Source organism: Medicago sativa, chromosome 4 (genome assembly GCF_051527215.1).
Source record: "Medicago sativa cultivar Bolivia chromosome 4, Bolivia_mono, whole genome shotgun sequence".
Classification (NCBI taxonomy): domain Eukaryota; kingdom Viridiplantae; phylum Streptophyta; class Magnoliopsida; order Fabales; family Fabaceae; genus Medicago; species Medicago sativa.
Genome location: NC_140752.1, coordinates 15,657,544 through 15,677,078, shown reverse-complemented (window position 1 = coordinate 15,677,078; position 19,535 = coordinate 15,657,544). Strand labels below are relative to the sequence as shown.

The following is a 19,535-nucleotide window of genomic DNA, read 5'->3' as shown; positions in this document are numbered from 1 at the left end:
CATAATAATTATCTTTAACATTTATTATCGCTTTTTCTTGTCCTTGCATTTGCAGGTACTATCAACGTTTTTGCCCTTTTACCGGTCGATGAACAACATTATAAAAGATAATATATGTTATTTACATTCCTATATTGAGAACGGAAGATCGAAAGTTCACGAAAATAATTTGTTTCTTTCCGCCAAGAACCCTGAAAACTACAATATTTTGATAATGAAAAATGCAATTAAAATTTTCACAGGTAATTATATACTTAAATGTCATTTTACTAAAATTTAGCAATCGATATTGAATTGGTGTTTAATATTTTTTTAAGCATAATATCACCAAAGTTCAACTCAAAAAAGTGTTGTTCACGAGTCATTTGATTTTACATCTAAACACCATCAAATGTCAAAATAATCAATCACTTGAGCATTATATCACTAAAATCCAACGCAAAAAGTACTGCTCACAAGTCATTAGATTTTACATCCAAACACCATTAAATGTTAAATACATAATTGGAAATAGATAGAAGGGAAATAATAAAATGATTCATTGGGAACGAGAAATATCTCACTTATGAGGAGCTCTTTCTATTGGTCCCATCTTTCCATTTATTAAATATCCTTAGAGTTTTGACCATCAACTACATGTTTCTTTCATTTCTCAATTTCAATAGAATCTTTAGTGGTAGTTAAATAAAAATTTAATAAATTCTTTGAGAAGTGTAACATGCATAGAATTGTTACAACCATAAAACTATATGACCTTCAATCCTACAATTTGCCCCTGAGTAGTGCAGTCGACTCTCCAGAAATACATTTTTCTGTCTTTGCGATACTTTGAATAATAGGAACAGAAGGATGTGTATTTTTTGCAAAAGAAAACTTCGTTGAATCATCTTTTTTAAAATAAGTTTGATTCATTATATGCTTCATTATTTGATAATGTGACGTTGTCTTGAAGTTGGTATAAACATAACTCTCACACTTCTCACCATCATCACTTAAAGGTATCAATGTGTTCACACACGGATATGCAACACATCCAACAAATACAGACCATACCAAGTCTCTGGAATAACCTACGTGTAACAACGTCTGAACATTAAATATCGAACTATCATCAGCATATTCAACACAAATGACAGGATTTGCCTTTTTGATAACTAATACAGCTACATTTCAATTGTTCTTCATATTAAGTACTTCAACTTTCATAGAAATTTTTTCATCTTACACCCTACAAACTACAATGGTATGCATTATATGTTCACAAAAAACATGAACATAAGTCATTAAAACTACATCATTTTCTTTGATAGAATTCTTCATAGGATATTTGTCAACTTTTATGACGAATCATGTACAAAATATTTCGTCTGTTTTACCATTTACTACAAGGTTCGGCTTTATATCTCATGTAAACGCCTTTACCTTATCAGTTAGTCTCATAAATTCTAAATTAGATAGAGAATCATGAAGTGGTGCAGGAGCAGAGTTTGATGTACTTAACATCGGCGAAAAACTGTGCCCAATAAAGGTTTTTCAGTTAATTACTTGTTGTAATTTTTTTGTTATTGCTTAATCTTTATTGCCTTTGTAATACATCATGTCATTATATGCGCATAAGTAGTATAAAAAATGTTGCATCAATAAACAATACACATTGTTGTATAAACAGTACTAACATACAACAATGCACATCATTAAACACACAAAAATACAAACTTCATATTAACAATAATCAATCTACAGTCTAGGATAATAACACACATATTATAACAAATATACAATCATATTTACTACAAATAAACAAAGACAACAAGATTATCACATAAAATTACAAACATCAAACACACTAACAATAAAAGTTTAGAATAAAAGTTAATTATTCAAGATTTATATACAAATATTCATATGAAAATTAATAAAACAATACACGTTCGCAATGAAATACATTATTAAAATGATATTTATGTAACATTTATATTACATCTCTCACATCATTGCACCACATACAAAACACTGAATTGTGTATGAGTGAGTGACAATAACTCGGGATATCGTTGTATGTTATTTTTATAAAATATCTATTCAAATCAGCTAACAAGTTGCAGCGAAGATTTCTGAATGATTAAAAAGAGCAATTTTATTTATTTAGTGATAAATCCATAAAATTTCATTTATAGGAACAATATTAAGTAGTACATATGTTTATAAGAAAACACATTATATGACAAAACAACATAAATGAGCAAAATAAATAAATAATAACATAACTATCACGAAGTAAAAAGTTGGAGAGTGCAAAAATTACGTCATTTTATATTCAAATATATCTTAGATGTCAAATGATATTTCTCTACATATCTTTATATATAGGCTAACATAATTCAATTGAACATGTTATTGTTTGTTCTTTTTAAAATAAACACAAAAATTCAAAATTTGTCTGAAGTAAAATTAAGTAAAAAGAGAACCAGAACACAAAGATTTTAGTCACATAATTCATTGATAAATAAAAATAATATCATTATCAAATGTTTGTTATGAAAATAACTAATTTTGATACTGTGAAAAACATATAAAATATAACATAAAACAAAATAAACTTGTGTTATGATGTATTGTATCATATAATGCATTTACAATACTATTTATATTTATTGACTCAAATTCAATTTGATTGAGCTTCCAGATTATCTTAATAACATAAGAAAATGAATTTCCTTATTGGTAATTTTGTATTGTAAGCCAATTCCATGCCAATGTTGGTACCTTTATCAAGAATATTAATTAAATATTATTTAATTAACTGACTTACTTCTTGTTTTCCTCTGATGAAAACATTGACATAATATGACTTTTATTCGTTATAAGCAAGTGCAAATGCTACCCGAGTCTTCTCGACTATAATAGAGACCAATAAATAATCTTTAACCTGTAAGATTATGGGTCGATCAATAAACGCAAATTAGATTATTAGAGATACAATATTACAATCAAATGATAATAAAACAAATAAAAAGAAAAAAGATAAAAAGAATACAAAATTATATTGTTGCACGGGTCAATTTTATTTATTACTTTTATAGTTAAACATCAATTAATGTCGATCTAAGGGAGAAGGGGTTTCTTACCCCGATAAAAAGTCAAGGGAAAGCGCCTTGTTATTCATTTGCTGGATGTGGTTGTCAGGAGTACTACATTAACAAGGAAAAAAACAAGACATGAAGTGATGCAATAGTACTCTCGCCTCAGGATATCTACAGCGGCCTTGTCAAAACTGAGGAGGAAAACAAGAAAGGGAAGACTATGGAACAAGTTTTTTAATGGATGAAAACCCAAGACTGTGTTCTCGAACAATCATGCAGACTCAGAGGCACCTTCCGTCCCTTAGCTCAACCACGAAAGGTGAGTTTCAGAATTAAAAACTATATATGGATTCCACGGGAAAGCATAAAAAAACATATCGATTCGCATGAGCCGATTGTCGTGACTTTTCTTTGGCTTCCCAGACTATAGTGGGGGTGTTTGCCAAAGACCAGCTGATCAAGATGAGTTTAAAAGCAAAAAACTTACACTGCATTGCTTAGTTGTTGTGGGGTATGGAGTTGAGTATGTGGATGACAAAAATGGAAATATTGGTTGTTGAGAAACTCTCATGGAGTTGACTGGGGAGAATCAGGGTATGGAAAATTCAACCAGGAGATTATGCATGGACGTGAGCTACTGATCCGAGGAGGTTTAGCACCTGAAGGTATCTCGTACCGTGACACCCAAGACAGACCATATTGATTGATGGTGATGGGATGATGATTTTTTTTGGAGATTTTTTATTATGGAGATTTTTGTTAATACTTTGGTTATGGATTTCATGTTTTTAGAGATGACATGTTACACACTCTGTTGGCCAACGCCACATGTCAATTTTTTTCTGGTCATTCTTATGTTTTCTTGCTAATCTTAACTTTTAAAACTCATTCGTTGCTATTTCTAAATCCTACAATTAATTCTCACATACGTAATGATCAAGCATATGCTTCAACTTGCTTGTCCAAAGTTTCAGGTGATAAAAATAAATAAAAAATTAATGTAGTTCATGGTTCCTAACAAATTATTTGGGGTAGTCGAGTTTGCATGGAAATTATGGTATTCTGTTTGTAAACGTATTAAATAAGTGTACAACAACTTGCCAAAAATAAAAAAATCTACAGAAACAATAGATTAAGTTGCTGCAAACCTAATAAAATTAATAAATAATGAGGAGAAGGATTAAGATATTTATTAAATTAAACAAAAAATATACAGAAACAATAGGTTAAGTTGCTGCAGACCTAATAAAATTAATAAATAATATGGATAAGGATTAAGATATCTATTAAATTTTTGCTTTGAAAATATTAGAGAGAAATGAAAAATATATGATGCAAATTTAGAGCAAAATTTTTAGAATAGAGTTGTTGCAAACCTAATAAGAGATTAGTGGAGGGAAAAAATTAGGTTAAGTTGCTGTAGACGTAACAAAATTAATAAATAAGGTTATTATACCCACACATCTGACTATCATAACTTAAATAGACCATCGTCACATAATGATACGCAACATGTGCAACAAATACAAACCATACCAACTAGCCAGAATGACTTCATTGTGCACATGTCTTTGTATGCTTAGAAATAGTATAAAAAATGATGTTATAACACTAAACAACATTATACAAAATGCACTGATATACAACAATACACGTCACTAACAAACAAAAGAATTCTTACTGTGTACTTGTAATCAATCTACGATCTATGATAATATTGCACATAATACCACATATATATAATCATATCATATCCACAACAAATAAACAAAGACAAATAGATTATCATATAAAATTGCAAGTACTGAATACACCAACAAAAAAATGTAGAACAATAGTTAATTATTCATGATTTACATACAAACATTAATATGAAATTTAATAAAACAAAGCACATCAAAGTAATTAAATATATTATTAAGGTATTGAAACTTACATTACAATGTATTAGTCATATAGTTGATCAAAAACATCTTATTATCTTGAATAATATTTTTCTACATATCTTCATATATAGGTTAACATAATATAATTCAACATGTTATTGTTTCTTTTGTTTTAAAAAAATATGTAAATTCAAGAGTTGTCTTTAGTAAAATTGAGCAAATGGGCTAACCAAAACTCAAAGGTTCAATTTATTGAACTCGTTAGTAAATAGAAGTAATCTCATTATCGGTTGATTGTTATGAATTGTGGTTTTTGATTTTCAGTTAGACTTTATTTAGTCTGCACTATTAATGGTTCTTTCAATAGTTCTATACTACCTAAAACAACTAAAACATTTAATGTTTCTTTAAATAAATAGTTGAGAAAGTTGTGAGTCATTAACCTCCTAATTTCAAACGAGCTTAACATTCAACAAACTCAGTCAAATATTAACCACACCTTGGTATAACTTAATGTTATAAAGATATCATAAACTACAACATTAAAAGAATTGTAATTAGAATTAAAAAAAAACTTTGTAAAGACCACACCATTATAATACTTCTCATGATGATAAACATTTAAAATTGTAGTAAGAATTAAAAGTACATGAACATCCGATGCAATTATTTTTGCCATTGTGTGAAAAGATATTTTGTGAAATATTTGTTGTGCGTTGAAACACTAATTGAATATCCCCAAATTAGTACAACTACTGATAATCATAAATTATCTTTTGCTTGCGATTTTTATTTTTGCATAAATTTAATGAAAGTGTGTTAGAAGAAATATGTCATCTAACCTAAATGTTTGTAATTTTATTTTAACACAAAAATTTAAACAAGGATAATGATGGGTGAAATGTAGTGCAAAGGTGGTTCAATGAAATATATCGATTATTTATTTTTCAATTAAATATATCAAAGATATACATAATTGGGTTCCTTTAAAATATAAGCAATTGTTTAGTTAACACGTGCGCGCATGTGTGTGTGGACGCGCGCGCGTTCTCTTAAAAATAAAATAAAGAGATTTAACCTTACTAATTTTAATAAAGTTGTAAGAAAGACATTAATGTAATGTATATGAAAATATTAAGATGTTACTTGATGAGTTTAAAGAAATATTAGTGCTATACGTACATGACTATGATGATTTATTACCCATAACATATTATTTCACTATCAACATTACAAGTTGTGTTCAAAAAAATGTGACATAGTGACATATGCTAATGTTATTCACCACATAAAACCTAACAAAATTTAAAAATTAATGTGCCTATAGTTAAATTATATTTTGACGAGGAAGAGCTCTACCGTGTATGAAAGATTAGAGACATGTGCCAGTCTTTGATTAAGATTGTTACTCAATGTAACAAGTTACTTTATTTTCTTATAAATTATTGTAATCTTAAGGTAACAAGTATTGAAATATTTAACATATATGTGAAATGTATCATATACATAATATAACTGATTGTGACTTTAAATTACATGCAGATGTGTAACTTGTATGATTGAATAGGAACCGATGTGATTGAGTGATCTTAAAAGAAGTGCTTGAGAGCATCTTGTTTTTAAGTGTGTGTTTCAATCTCATGTGATAATTGAAATTTATACTGAACAATTTAAGCAAAGATCTCTCAATGATCAAAAACAAAAGAACAACTAAACCTATTGTCCCAAATTACAATCGAACGCAATATTATATGTATAAAATAAGTTAGTTGATATTTTAATAATTACACACACAAGTGGGATTTTATTAAATATTGTGAACACGTTCTCACCGATTCCGCGCGCACACACACAAACACATAATGAGTAGGACTCTCATTAGTGATCACACATATATGAATATTTTAGCTAGACGTATTAATAATTATTTGGCATACAAAATAAATTAGGAAATTTTTCAAGATTCTAACACACCCCATGGAATTCCAACTCTTTAACTCTTAACTCAAACCAGTTGAGTTACCCAACCCACATGTACAATTGATTTATGTGCAATGTGTATGAATATTGTGAATTATTAAGTCACAACTTCAATTTTTACCCAATGTGTATAGAAACATCATGGCATTCAATGTTGCTTTTCATATTCCAAGACATATGGTATTAGTGATATTAATAAATGATATGTTTGAAAAAAAAAATACATGTATTTAAAAATTGGACCATACTAATTAATACTCAATATGACATTTATCAAATAAACAAAAAAAACTTGTATTGAAAAGAAAAACATTTTTTTTACACTTTTAAGAGATAAACTGCACTAGTTTCAAGATAGTTTTGCTATATTTAGTTTCTTAATAAGTGCCTATAAAACACTTGTTGATTTTCCTTATAAATTCGTTAAGAGACTTATATTTAGAGACTGACAAATGTTCCAATCGAGTCTTATAATTATGCATGGAGTAATTATATAAGTTCTAATCACTACTCAGTCAATGCCCGAATTCATATTCATTATTACAACGATTCTTCAATCCCTACGAATTTGTTTGCTACTAAGGTTGACATTATGCACATCCATCCGGTCCCATTAAGATTTGCCATTTTTTTTTTGTATTACCATGGCCAGTATGTAATCATGATCCATTAGATATTAACCCTGCCAGCAGTATCACCCATCATTTTGACGCTGCTGTTCTCCAATCCACTTTTAAGCCAAGCAAGGTTACTAATGTCTGTAGCTATTGCAGCCAACTCAAAACTTGTGAAAGATTGAGGTTCTGAATATTCAATGAAGTCTGGTCCCAACAAAGAGCTTTTGGAGTTGTTACCAAGAGATGAGCAGCATCCATGACCACACTGATTAGGCACTGACCGATCGACAATAGTTCTGTTAAGCATTTTACAAATTTCCGCATCTGATTTTGGTGAATGTAAAATAGGTCCTTGCATTGGAACAGGTCTTGGAGCTGATGTTGAAGGCTGGGAACCATTGAAAGCGTTATACGCATTAAAAGCACTTACACGTGCTACTGGCTTAAAAAGGGTCGGTGGATCCCTGACTTCATGGTATAATTGAACATCAGTCCTTGCTTTGTCTTCATTTTTATCATCCACAATCTCCATAGAACTAACATCTCTTCCTTCTGAGGATTTCAAAGAATTAACATCTCCACATGATAGAGTTTCTTCAGACGATGCTTTGGCTTTCTCCAAGCTGATATTTCCCCCCATGTTACTAGATTCTAACTTAGTATTATCATGTTCAACTCCCCCAATTCCTCGACGCCTCAGAGTAGAATTCCAGTGGTTCTTAATGGCATTATCTGTTCTTCCTGGCAGAAGCCTAGCAATGGCTGCCCATTTGTTTCCATGGATTGCATGAGCAGCAACTATGATCCGGTCTTCCTCATCTGAAAAACATTATATTTTGTTTAGCCTATATATTCAGGAAAGTGAAATAATAAGATATAATAGATGGAATATAGAAGTTTCTAAGAAAATATAAACTATATAATTAAACCTTGAAGATCACACCCCATGAAGAATAAATGGGACACGGGACATAAATGATGCGACATAGACATAGGGACTCATGCATTAAGCAATTTTGAAAAAAGGAAGGAACTCATGCATATCCAATAGACAGTAGAGATTCACATAAATATTAAATTATACAAAACTGCAGTGATTGAATTTTAACTCTTATAATATTTGAAACATCAAAATCACATAAAGATAAACGACACAAAACAAGCCAACACAAAATAATACCATTTTTGTACAAGCCTATTACAAGCTTAGATTCTCTCTTTTGCCTCTGTGATTCAGTGAACAATTGCGCAGGTTCTCTCTCTTTCTCTCTTTGCTAACCCTCAGCTTCCTCTCTAAAATCTAAGAATTTTATCTTGGATCTGAAACAACTTTAATCCAATGTACCATGTCTTGTTGGATACTATCTCTAATTTAGGATTCATGCCCAAAACTTGCAAGCACAGGCACCATCTTGAGAGGGGTGAACTGTTAACTAAATTGACTCAGGGAAAACCTCAGCATGATTGATTATATATACACGATTAACAATCACTAGTATTAGGAACCTAAGAAAATAAGTGTTTTTTGGAAGTTGAAGGGAAAAGAGAGGGGAAAGAGAAAGGGAAGGGGGGATAGTTCCCCACTTGGCAAGGGGTTTCATTTTCTCCATTAAACTAAATGCTAGAAACCCTCCAATTTGGGGGAACTCAAAAGATGATTTGGGTAAATACTTCAAAGGATTTTGGAGAGCTTTGAAATATTTTTCTCAAATCCTTTTCATCTTTATATTACTCCCAAAACAAAGAATATATTAGTTCTAAGCATTCACCTTCCCTCCCCTCTAAAAACAATCCCGAATAAAGCGAGGGATTACCCTCCCTTTCCCTCCCCTTTCTTCACCTCCTAACTCCCAAAGAACTAAGAAAGTAGGAAACCAAGAACAGCTATACAAATAAAATTAAATCCGAAAAGACATCTCCTAAATATAGGAGATATTCTCACTAAATAGGAGATACTATCCAACTGGGTACAATCGGAAACAGAGGACAGAAGCCATGAGAGTGTCCTTTAATGGTGTAGTTGAAATTCAAAAGAATACTGATGCTGTAAAAGGAATTCAGCAATTTCTGGATTAATTAATGAAAAAATAAGGCATCAACTTTGAGACGGAAGAAGAGGATGAAAAAACTACTCCAAATACACCAAAGTCACAGACAAATAAGGAGAAAGAGGAGTCACAAAAGGATGGTGATTTGGTCCTTCTAAAATGAATCAACATCTTGAGCAAGAAAATCCGAATTGCTTAAATTTGAGGGCAGCAATTTGATGGGCTGGATTGCCCAAGTGGAGAAATTCTTGGATCTGCACTGGAAGATGTTGAACACAAAGATGTAACTTGAGTTTGCAAGCACTGAGAGGTAAGCAGTGCACTGGCTCCAGCTTTTGAGTTAGAAGACCTAACTTGACGTCAACTATGGTTTTGGGCAAGGAGTATGGGCAGTGTGACTGCAAGATTAGTCAACTTGTAGCAAATAATGGGATCCATCAATGACTATATACAATATTATATTATGCTGATGGCATAGGCTTGAAAGATCCAGAGGAGCAACTCCTGGGATATTCGAGGATTGACAGGTGAAGAAAAATGGTGATTTTCTATAAGTTGGTATTGATCAGCACTGTTTGTGCAATAACATCTATTTGTTCATTCTATTTCTGGTTTATTTCTATCAATAAGCCGCCAAAATACAAGAAAAGTGTAAGGCAAGGGGAAGAGAGTTTCTGTGTTTTGTGTAGTCAGCTAATCGGCTCCCATCCCATGCACAGGATCCTAAAAAGAAGCATTAAGGTTGCTGTTTTGGCAGAATATGAACAAGTGGATAGAAGAAAGGAAGATTGTTAAGATAAATCCCAAGCAGGAGAAGTACAATGGGCAGAATGTAGCCACTGTGAGAACTCTTGTAAAACAAGATGGAACTTCAATGAGATGATATTGATGGACCAAGAGAGTAATCGGCTTGGAGTAATCATAGAACCAGCTGGGCAGTTAGCCAGATAGCACTGTTAAGGCTAGGGATTATGCTAAATAGTATGAAATCAGTAGAAGATGGAGCATTCATATTTGTTAGTTTTGGATTGGGCAGTTAGCATTGTTAACCCAAGGCAGTTAGCTGGTTAGCACTGTTAAGGATAGGGATTATCCTAAATAGTATGAAATCAGTAGAAGATGGGGCATTCAGATTTATTAGTTTTGGGGAATTCAGTAGTGACTCACTTGTAAAGGCTGAAGGAAAACACATGGAAGAGGAGTGTTGTCTCCATTGGCCTCTATTTGTGATCCAGTCAATAATTACTGAAGTGTTCATTCTCTTTCCTCTAAGGTACTCAGCTCTCTTTTTAAATCTAAGAATTTTTTCTTGGTGCCACGTGAGCAAGACTCTTGAATGTATATCAATTCATTTAATTTCGTGATGGGATATCGTTTTAACTAGCTTGCAGCATAATAGGAATATATGGATGCAATGAATACAAGAAATAATCTCACATTTCATTCTAAGAATCAATTGTTAAAAGGAAAGATTATCATATAAAACAATGTTAGGAATTAAACTAAAAATAACAATTGAAAATTTTAAGGACAAACATGACAAAACAAATAATGTCCAGCATCAAAAGATGTTTATTTTCACCATTATTAAAAATGGGATTTCCTGGTATTGAAACCAAACAGCACAAATTTTGACCATAAGCAAAACCTACTTGGCTGCAGAACAAGATACACAATATCTAAACAAGGTATGAAATTCACATGGAAGCTCAAATGATGAAGACTTAGAACATCAAGTATGAAATTCACAAGGAAGCTCAAATGATGAGGACCTATGTCAGAGCATCGAGTTCATTATTTTGCCCATCTTAGTAGAGTCAAAAGTGAGAAATATACTCTTCAACCATGAGCGGCCATTTGGGGCCTCTGAAACACAAACAAACAGGGATGTAAACCTATATAGTTACGGGTTTCTACTTACGAGTATGCAACCCTCCTGTTAAACGACAATTTTCACACCTTATTTTTCCGGAGTGGTTCAAGTTCGAGACTCGAGTCCACTTGGCAAACATCAATCACACTACTATAGCAAGAGTCACGGAAATCAGTCAGTAAGTAATAGCTGCAATAACTACCACCATCCCAATCAACATTATTGGCGTAACGACAAAATAGAAATTGATAAAGTAACATCTAGGTGTTACTTATGATCTATAAATGAACAAAAAAAACCTACAGCAAATCCAAATATTCTATAGCAAATCAGGAAAAAAAAAACTCTATCCAGAATGACAACAGTAATTCATGTACCATTAAGCTTTAAAAAGTCCCACATGTCACATTATACCAAGGTTTTAAAAATTGCAGTCCAGAACCAAATTTGTAGTCACAACATCAATATTTTAGACGTTTATGAAACAACATAATGACCACCATAAAATTACCCACCAATAATCGCGACATTTTTTATATAAAAAAAGGTCTGCAACCGCTATCTAGGCCACACTATTACGATTTCTTTATGTCTCAACCACTCCAATTGAGGTCACACAAGCCACATTTGACCATGCGTAAAAGATCACAAACACACTTTAAAACCCTTTCCTAAGATTTTTTTTTTTTGGTCTATACGACTGCAATTGAGGTCCACACAAGCCACATTTGACCACGTAAAGGATCACGAACACACTTAAAAACACTTCAACCTATATATATTTTTTATGTTTCTACAGCTGCAATTGAGGCTACACTACACCAGCCACATTTGACCACGATTCTTTCCCGCGTAAAAGACCACAACCACACTTTAAAACCTTTTCCAATAACTTAAAGGTTTATCCTTGTTGTTTTGCAATCTAGACCACATTATTAATATTTTTTTTATGTCTCTACGACTCCAAGTGAGGCCCCACCCGCCACATTTGACCACAAGTAAACGACCACGACCATAATTTTAAACCCTTTGTCAAATACTTATTGTTTTACAAATCAGATAAACCCTAATTTTTTTTTTTTTAACGATAATAAACCCTAAAACTTGATAACACACATAATCAATTCTTAATTAAACAATCTCAAACCTCAATGCACACACAACCATTCCAATACTTCATTCTAATCTCAATGCACAATGCTTGAATTGAAACCTAGTCTTTTAACTTAATCAATTTAATAAAATCAAAACAAAAACACAATCACATTCAAATTAAAAAGAATCAAACCAATCGATTAGACTCAAACGGTTAACGAACTTCACTTAAAGCACAAACCATTCACGAGAACCCGAACTCGAACAATTCTCAAACCAGACTTTACTTACCTCACAACCAAACTCTAAATTACAAGAGCCCCTTCCTAAACCGGAACGTTTAACAACGGAAAAATAAACTTAGAAGCGATCATTAACAAGTTACATACCAGTGAAGGGTTTCCGTTTAACAGAAGGATCAAGCTGATTACACCATCGGAGCCGGCACGACTTCCCCGATCTTCCAGAAATCCCACGAGCAATCAAACTCCAGTTTCTAGCACCGAACTGACTAACAAGACGACTGAGAATGGCGTCTTCTTCAGGAGACCAAGGTCCTTTCACTTTGCTACCGCTACTTCCTTCACCGCCTTCGCCTAATGCGGCTAAACCTTCGTCTCCGCTTCCGTCGTGCACCGCCGTGAGAGTTGGTGGTTGTTGTTCTGGTTCCATGACGGTTACGGTTTTGAGAAAAAGTGAAAAGGGTTTTGTTGTGAAAGTGATGGGTTATTAAATTGAGAGAGATATTCGCGCATGTGTTTCGACGGTTGATGGAAAGAAACGGGTCAGGAAAATGTTTACTGGAGTCTCTTTGATTTTGAATTACAATTCTATCCTTTTTATTTTTTTTAAAGAAATTTAAAAATTAAGTTCCATTGATTATTTTTTTCTTTGGTTTTTAACTCTACTACTGATGGAGAGGGGCCTGATAATTATAATTTGATAAATAATTGTTTAGGTACAGAAACGGTTTGTGCCATGTGGGCAAGATTATTTTACAATTTAAATTTGTTTTAAAATATTTAAATATTAAAAATAACATGTTATTAAATGATGATGTGCAAGGGTGGTTCTCCTTAAGAGCCTAAGGATGCCATGGTACTCCATCAAGTGTTTGGTGATTGTTCGATAAGTCTTTCATATTTGCTCATAATTGATTTTTTTGAAAAGAGTCAATTTTATTGGCATTTACAGGTCAACGAAAGTTACAACCCGATTAGTTTATTAACTTGAGGGGTCTATTGAACAACCATCCAGGTGTTTTGACATTGTTGTGTTTGTTGTTTTAGTTTTTTTTTTTTTTTTAAAGAATGTTGGTTGTTTTGATGGTTGATGTTTTGTGACATTTTGGCCTTGTATTAGCTCTTTGCAGTTTTTCTTTTTATCTAATATTATTTGATAGTAATATTTGTTGTTCCACAAAAAGTTTTGACCAAGATCCACCACTGATCATATGTTGAATACATACTAATACAAATTAGAGTATCAAAGTGTTCATATTCTTTTGTGGACTATTTTTTGTCGATTTCTCCACCATTTGACGGTGAGTTTTCACCCACCGTCTTAACCTCAAATGAATAACAAAAATGAATTGGATTGGGTTGGTTTATTCTATTATGGTCTAATTCACATGTCACTCCTCCTAATATTTTGGACACAATTAGCCACTGATTCAAACACAATTTTTGACACATGTGTCCCGAATTGATATCATATATAAATTCGTGAACAATGCATAAATTTATGCACATTCTGGTTACTATTATAAACAAAAATCTATATTTTAGATTTATTCAATTAATGATGTATATGGTCTTTATTATAGACCACATACATCATTTAATGAATGAATCCAAAATGTTGATGTTTGCTTATAAATAGTGACCGGAGGGTGTATATTTAATGTCGATTTATGTAGTATTTAAATAACATTTTTGTTTATTTTTGTCTTTGATATGAGTTTGTATAGTTACTTTCGTTGCGAGTCTTTGAACATAGCTAGTTTTGTTAGAGTAAAATATTAGTTACCTACCAATTTCTACATCATGAAATAAGTTGTTAGATGTAGATCCAATGGTATAAATCAGCCTCGTGAAGGCAATTGAAGTTTTGAACTCGTTCTTATATTGAGTTGTTGGACTTTGTATCCCTTGGACCGGATCCTCGTGGCTGTGATTTTGTATTTTGGGACATTGTGCATCCAAATGAAGTAACCTACCAATATTTTCCTAAGTACTTAGAAATGAGTGAATAGCCAAATACCCCCCTGAAATTGCAAGGGGCGTCAATTACCCCCCTGTAGTTAACGAAATATCAATTACCCCCCTGAAATTGATAAACGTTAGTCAATTACCCCCCTCCGTTAATTTCCTCCATCCAACATGCTGATGTGGCAGTTAACTGCCCACGTGGCACTGCCACATGGTCAGAAAAGGCATGCCACGTCAGAGGGGGGTAATTGACTATAGGGGGGTAATTGACTATATTTTTTTTTTTTGAAAAAAATCTGATTTTTTTTTTTTTTTTTCTGGTTTCTTCATAATTTTTTTTGGCTATTCCCATTTTTGTGGAATAACAAATAGTACTATTTTTTGTGTAGACAAACTTTTGCAAATTTTTAATACTTCAATATCCTTGCAGCATTTTCCCATTATCCATGATTAGTTTTAACCTTGTGTTCAGTTTAAAAGCCACTGACTTGGCTAAGATTCACTTAAATAATGGAACCATAAAATCAGTTTAAAAAAATTAGTGTCTAAGCATGTGATTCAGAAATATTAATCATATCTAAAAGGTTTACCATTTACTCCTACTTTCTTTGAGTTCAATATCTCCGCTTAATGATTAAATCCTTGGTTAAAATGAATATTGATCATGTGTCCATATAAAACTGTTTTCCACAATCTAAATGAAATAACTGAGCTGCTCCTCTTTCTTCCTTGAACCTCCTTCTCCATACAAATTATTCCATTGCTCCAGCATTTTCATATTTGATCCTTCTGTAGCATAACTTGCAGCCACCTGTATTTACATTACACATGCATCTATTAGATTAATTTAATGCAGTATCTAAACAGAACATGTGCTGTGCTGCTATCTTGAAACTTAGGTATTAAGTATATTCCTACAAAGTCTCTAGGTAAGAAATATAAGTGCTTATGTATGAGCTATTTCAATTGCAAAAGATAAGATAAAGTCGAGCAGTTTTCATATAAGCTATAATATCTTCTGATTTTTCAACTTCTGCCTCCTTTTTCTTCTTTTTCTGAAATAAGTGGTGGTTATTACTTAGCTTTACAGCACATGAACACTATACATTTGATGGAAATCATTTTAACAATCACATTATTATATGTAATAGTTTAGTATCTACCATTTCTTTTTCCTTCTCCTGTTGCATTAGCTCCTTAATGGGGCGATAGGCTGCAGTGGTGCACAAGTTCTGTTTACAGAAATTAATGTCAAGAGATCATTATCACGACAAACCAGAAGTAGGGAATATGAAAAAGAGAATGATCAATAAACTGAACCTTAAGGTCGCTTCCACTGTATCCTTCTGTCATAGTTGAAAGCTCTTTGAAGTCTATATCTTCGTGTTTTCCCTTAGCTAGAAGAGTTTTCAAGATCGTTTCCCTATTCTCAGCAGACGGAAGACCAACCATTATCCTGCTCAAAATTGCCATGAACACAAATGTCATCCACAGATTTCAAAAACGAGAGTTTGCATCATACCGTGAAATCAAACCATGCAATCACACGCCTGCAAGATGCTTCAAAATAATGGTAGAAAATTATGAAGAAACCAGAAAGAAAAAAAAAAAATCATATTTTTTTCAGAAAAAAAAAATATAGTCAATTACCCCCCTATAATCAATTACCCCCCTATAGTCAATTACCCCCCTCTGACGTGGCATGCCTTTTCTGACCATGTGGCAGTGCCACGTGGGCAGTTAACTGCCACATCAGCATGTTGGATGGAGGAAATTAACGGAGGGGGGTAATTGACTAACGTTTATCAATTTCAGGGGGGTAATTGATATTTCGTTAACTACAGGGGGGTAATTGACGCCCCTTGCAATTTCAGGGGGGTATTTGGCTATTCACTCACTTAGAAATGGATGCCTTACCCAAGTAAGTTCCAATTTCATACGAAAAATTGAATTCAAAGAATACGAGACCTATTTGTGAATCTTTGTTTTCCATTCATCTATATCTATTCTATTCTTCTATATACTATATATAAAAGTTAATGTCCATTGAATTTACAAATTTGCCCCTAGGAGGGGCATTTTGGTAATTCAATTATTGGAGGGTGGTTTTTTTTTTAGGGTTGGTCTATGAATTTCCATTTTTGCCCCTAATCAATTTTTTTAATTATTTTCTAATTTTTATATTTTTAATAACTTTTAATTATTTTCCAATTTTTATATTTTTAACTATTTTTCAATTTTTTCTCCCAAATTCAGTTGCTTCTACATTGTCGTAGTGGGAGATTAAGGTATCGTTTGACCCGACTTTTTTCAAACTTCTCTACATTTTTAAGGAGAAGTTAGGCTGAATACAATATCAGTTAAATACTTACTAAAAAAAGTACTTTTTTTGAACGCATAAAATTGAATGGAATGAGTTTTGACCAGAAGCTGTTGAATGTTACTTTAAAAAACTACTTCTCGACAATTTATTTCACAAGCACCTCTTTTCAACCCACGCTGGGAACCTTTTCTTTATTTTTTAATATTATATTTCAATATGTTTTTTTTCTTCCATTTAACTTTATTTTTTTTAACCGTTCCATTAATTTTTTAAGGAGATTCCAATTAATTTTATTACCTTTTTTTCAAAGGAATTTTATTATCTTTTTATCACTTATATATTTAATTTCAATATCGTTTAATCATCACAATCTCACAAATATTTTTATTCACGCTGTCATTTAATGATCCCAAATATTTTTATCTCCTTTCTTCATCCTCGCGATTATATACACACATTAACGTTTAGAGTAATATTTTATATCCGTCTGTCTGTTTTTTTGTTACGCTAATGCATATAATTTTTTTAGTGTTGCTTGGTTGAGTGCTACCTCACCAATTTTTTTTAACTATTTTCCAATTTTTATATTTTTAAAAACTTTTAACTATTTTACAATTTTTTATTTTTAATTATTTAAAACTAAGTTGATGGTTCATGGTTTTTAAGGTTTATATTTTGACATATTACAATGATTCACAATTATCCGTCATTTTACCATATATCCTTTCAATGTAATCTTCCAGACTGAATATTACTAAGCATATGTGAAGAGACTGAATATTGCTCAGCTGATATTATTTTTTTGACGTCAAAGAGATTTTTTTATTTTTTAACGGTCAAATTATTAATAACCAAGTTCCTACACAAGACGCTAAAGAGTTTAATGTGTTTTTTTCGTTCATTTTGTGTCATGTAAATATTGGTGTTAATCCCTTTTTGGTAACTCTATGACAGTAGCGCTCACTTTTATAATTTTAACTAATATGTAATTTATGATGTTTTCCTGCTCTTGATAAAACTTTCATAAATATTTTGATAAAGATTTATAATTTTTGTGCAATATTTATTAATTTGTTCATTTTTCCATCGGAACAATTTTTTTACAAAATATGTTACTGAACCCCATGCGCCTTAGACCATGCATCACAAATATTTGGATTATGCGACCTTCATTCTCAAATTTACGAAGAATGATAATATTCCGTAATTTGAACATCTCTCCTTTAAAACAAGTTTTTTAAAAGTGCGTATAATTCACATGAAAGGACTCGATACTAAATTGCAGTTAATATCTGCCTTTGCTGTAGATTATGTGAAATGATTTATATACGTTGAAACTGAAAGGGAAAATGATATAAATCAAGTAGTGAGACATTCAACTATTTGTCTAATTCAGAAGTTTGTTTACCTGAAAGGACTAGATACTAAATTGCAGTTAATATCTAACTTTGTTGTAGATCATGTGAAAGGATTTATATACGTGGTATTAAATTGCAGTTAATATCTGCCTTTGCTAGGGGTGGCAAAAATACCCATGCCCACGGGTACCCGTGGGTAAAATCCGTCACGGGTATGGAGCGGGTAGCTAAACGGGTATCCACGGGTATAATAAACGGGTATTTGACTACCCATTATTATATGGACACAGACACGGATTGGATTGTATCCATACCCACGGGTACCCATACCCGATAATAAATTAAGTAAATTACTAATATATCTTTATATATCATATCTTATTACTTAAAGTTGGTACTTTATTGAAGAAAATTTTACCGCCCACCTAAAAATCCTCAATAATAACCTATTTTTATTTTAAATTTTTTTAATTCATCTTATTAAGTTCACCGTTTCCACTTCATTCACATCATAAAACATATAGATTATATAAGAATCATGAATTTTCTATGAATTATGTATGATTTATGAAATTTTGAGTGGATTATGTATGGATGTTTAAAAGTTGAAGTTTTTTGGTAATTAAAAAAAGTTATTATTTGTACCAAAAAATAAATAAATTCAAAACTCCATGGGTACCCATGGATACCTCAATACCCACGGGTACCCGTATAGTGGGTACCCACGAGGATACAGGATTTATATATGTTGCAGTTAATATCTGCCTTTGCTGTAGATCATGTGAAAGGATTTATATATGTTGACGCTTATCTGAAAACCTATCGGTTTATATGTTTATGTGTTTTTGGGTCTCTGTTTGTGACAATCGTAAAATCTTGAAACAAAAGCAATAACTGTAATTAAGCTATTTAGGAAAATCTGCTGATACCTGAGATTCAAAAATATATTTTTCAAGTTAGATTAAATTTAAAATTGTATGCATGTTGACTATGGAACTTTGTTACGATTTAAAATACTATATAAAAAGATTTTAAAGCATTTGGATTAGAGTTAGTGATGAA

At 31.9% G+C, this 19,535-nt stretch overlaps 2 protein-coding genes across 2 annotated transcripts; both read right to left on the bottom strand.

Annotated features, from left to right (window-relative positions):
* Positions 1 to 7,402: 7,402 nt before the first annotated feature.
* Positions 7,403 to 13,459, bottom strand: MYB1 (myb domain protein 1). Its single transcript, XM_085700185.1, has 2 exons — positions 12,972 to 13,459; positions 7,403 to 8,385 (listed from the first exon to the last, which is right to left on the bottom strand). Exons 1-2 carry the CDS (start codon positions 13,252 to 13,254, stop codon positions 7,619 to 7,621), a joined length of 1,050 nt encoding a protein of 349 aa, XP_085556311.1. The 5' UTR covers positions 13,255 to 13,459; the 3' UTR covers positions 7,403 to 7,618.
* A 1,955-nt stretch (positions 13,460 to 15,414) lies between these two features.
* Positions 15,415 to 16,424, bottom strand: LOC146926694 (uncharacterized). Its single transcript, XM_085708101.1, has 3 exons — positions 16,113 to 16,424; positions 15,956 to 16,024; positions 15,415 to 15,847 (listed from the first exon to the last, which is right to left on the bottom strand). The coding sequence occupies exons 1-3, from the start codon at positions 16,278 to 16,280 to the stop codon at positions 15,755 to 15,757; spliced, it is 330 nt and encodes a 109-aa protein (XP_085564227.1). The 5' UTR covers positions 16,281 to 16,424; the 3' UTR covers positions 15,415 to 15,754.
* Positions 16,425 to 19,535: the final 3,111 nt, after the last annotated feature.

What these genes read in the sequence shown, in the direction of transcription:
- MYB1 (XM_085700185.1), bottom strand. Translation starts at nt 13,254, where the DNA reads ATGGAACCAGAACAACAACCACCAACTCTCACGGCGGTGCACGACGGA. An exon ending in TAAACGGAAACCCTTCACTG is followed by an intron (nt 8,386 to 12,971) that starts GTATGTAACTTG and finishes AATGTTTTTCAG; the next exon opens with ATGAGGAAGACCGGATCATA.
- LOC146926694 (XM_085708101.1), bottom strand. Translation starts at nt 16,280, where the DNA reads ATGACATTTGTGTTCATGGCAATTTTGAGCAGGATAATGGTTGGTCTT. An exon ending in ACAGTGGAAGCGACCTTAAG is followed by an intron (nt 16,025 to 16,112) that starts GTTCAGTTTATT and finishes TTCTGTAAACAG; the next exon opens with AACTTGTGCACCACTGCAGC. An exon ending in AGGAGAAGGAAAAAGAAATG is followed by an intron (nt 15,848 to 15,955) that starts GTAGATACTAAA and finishes CACTTATTTCAG; the next exon opens with AAAAAGAAGAAAAAGGAGGC.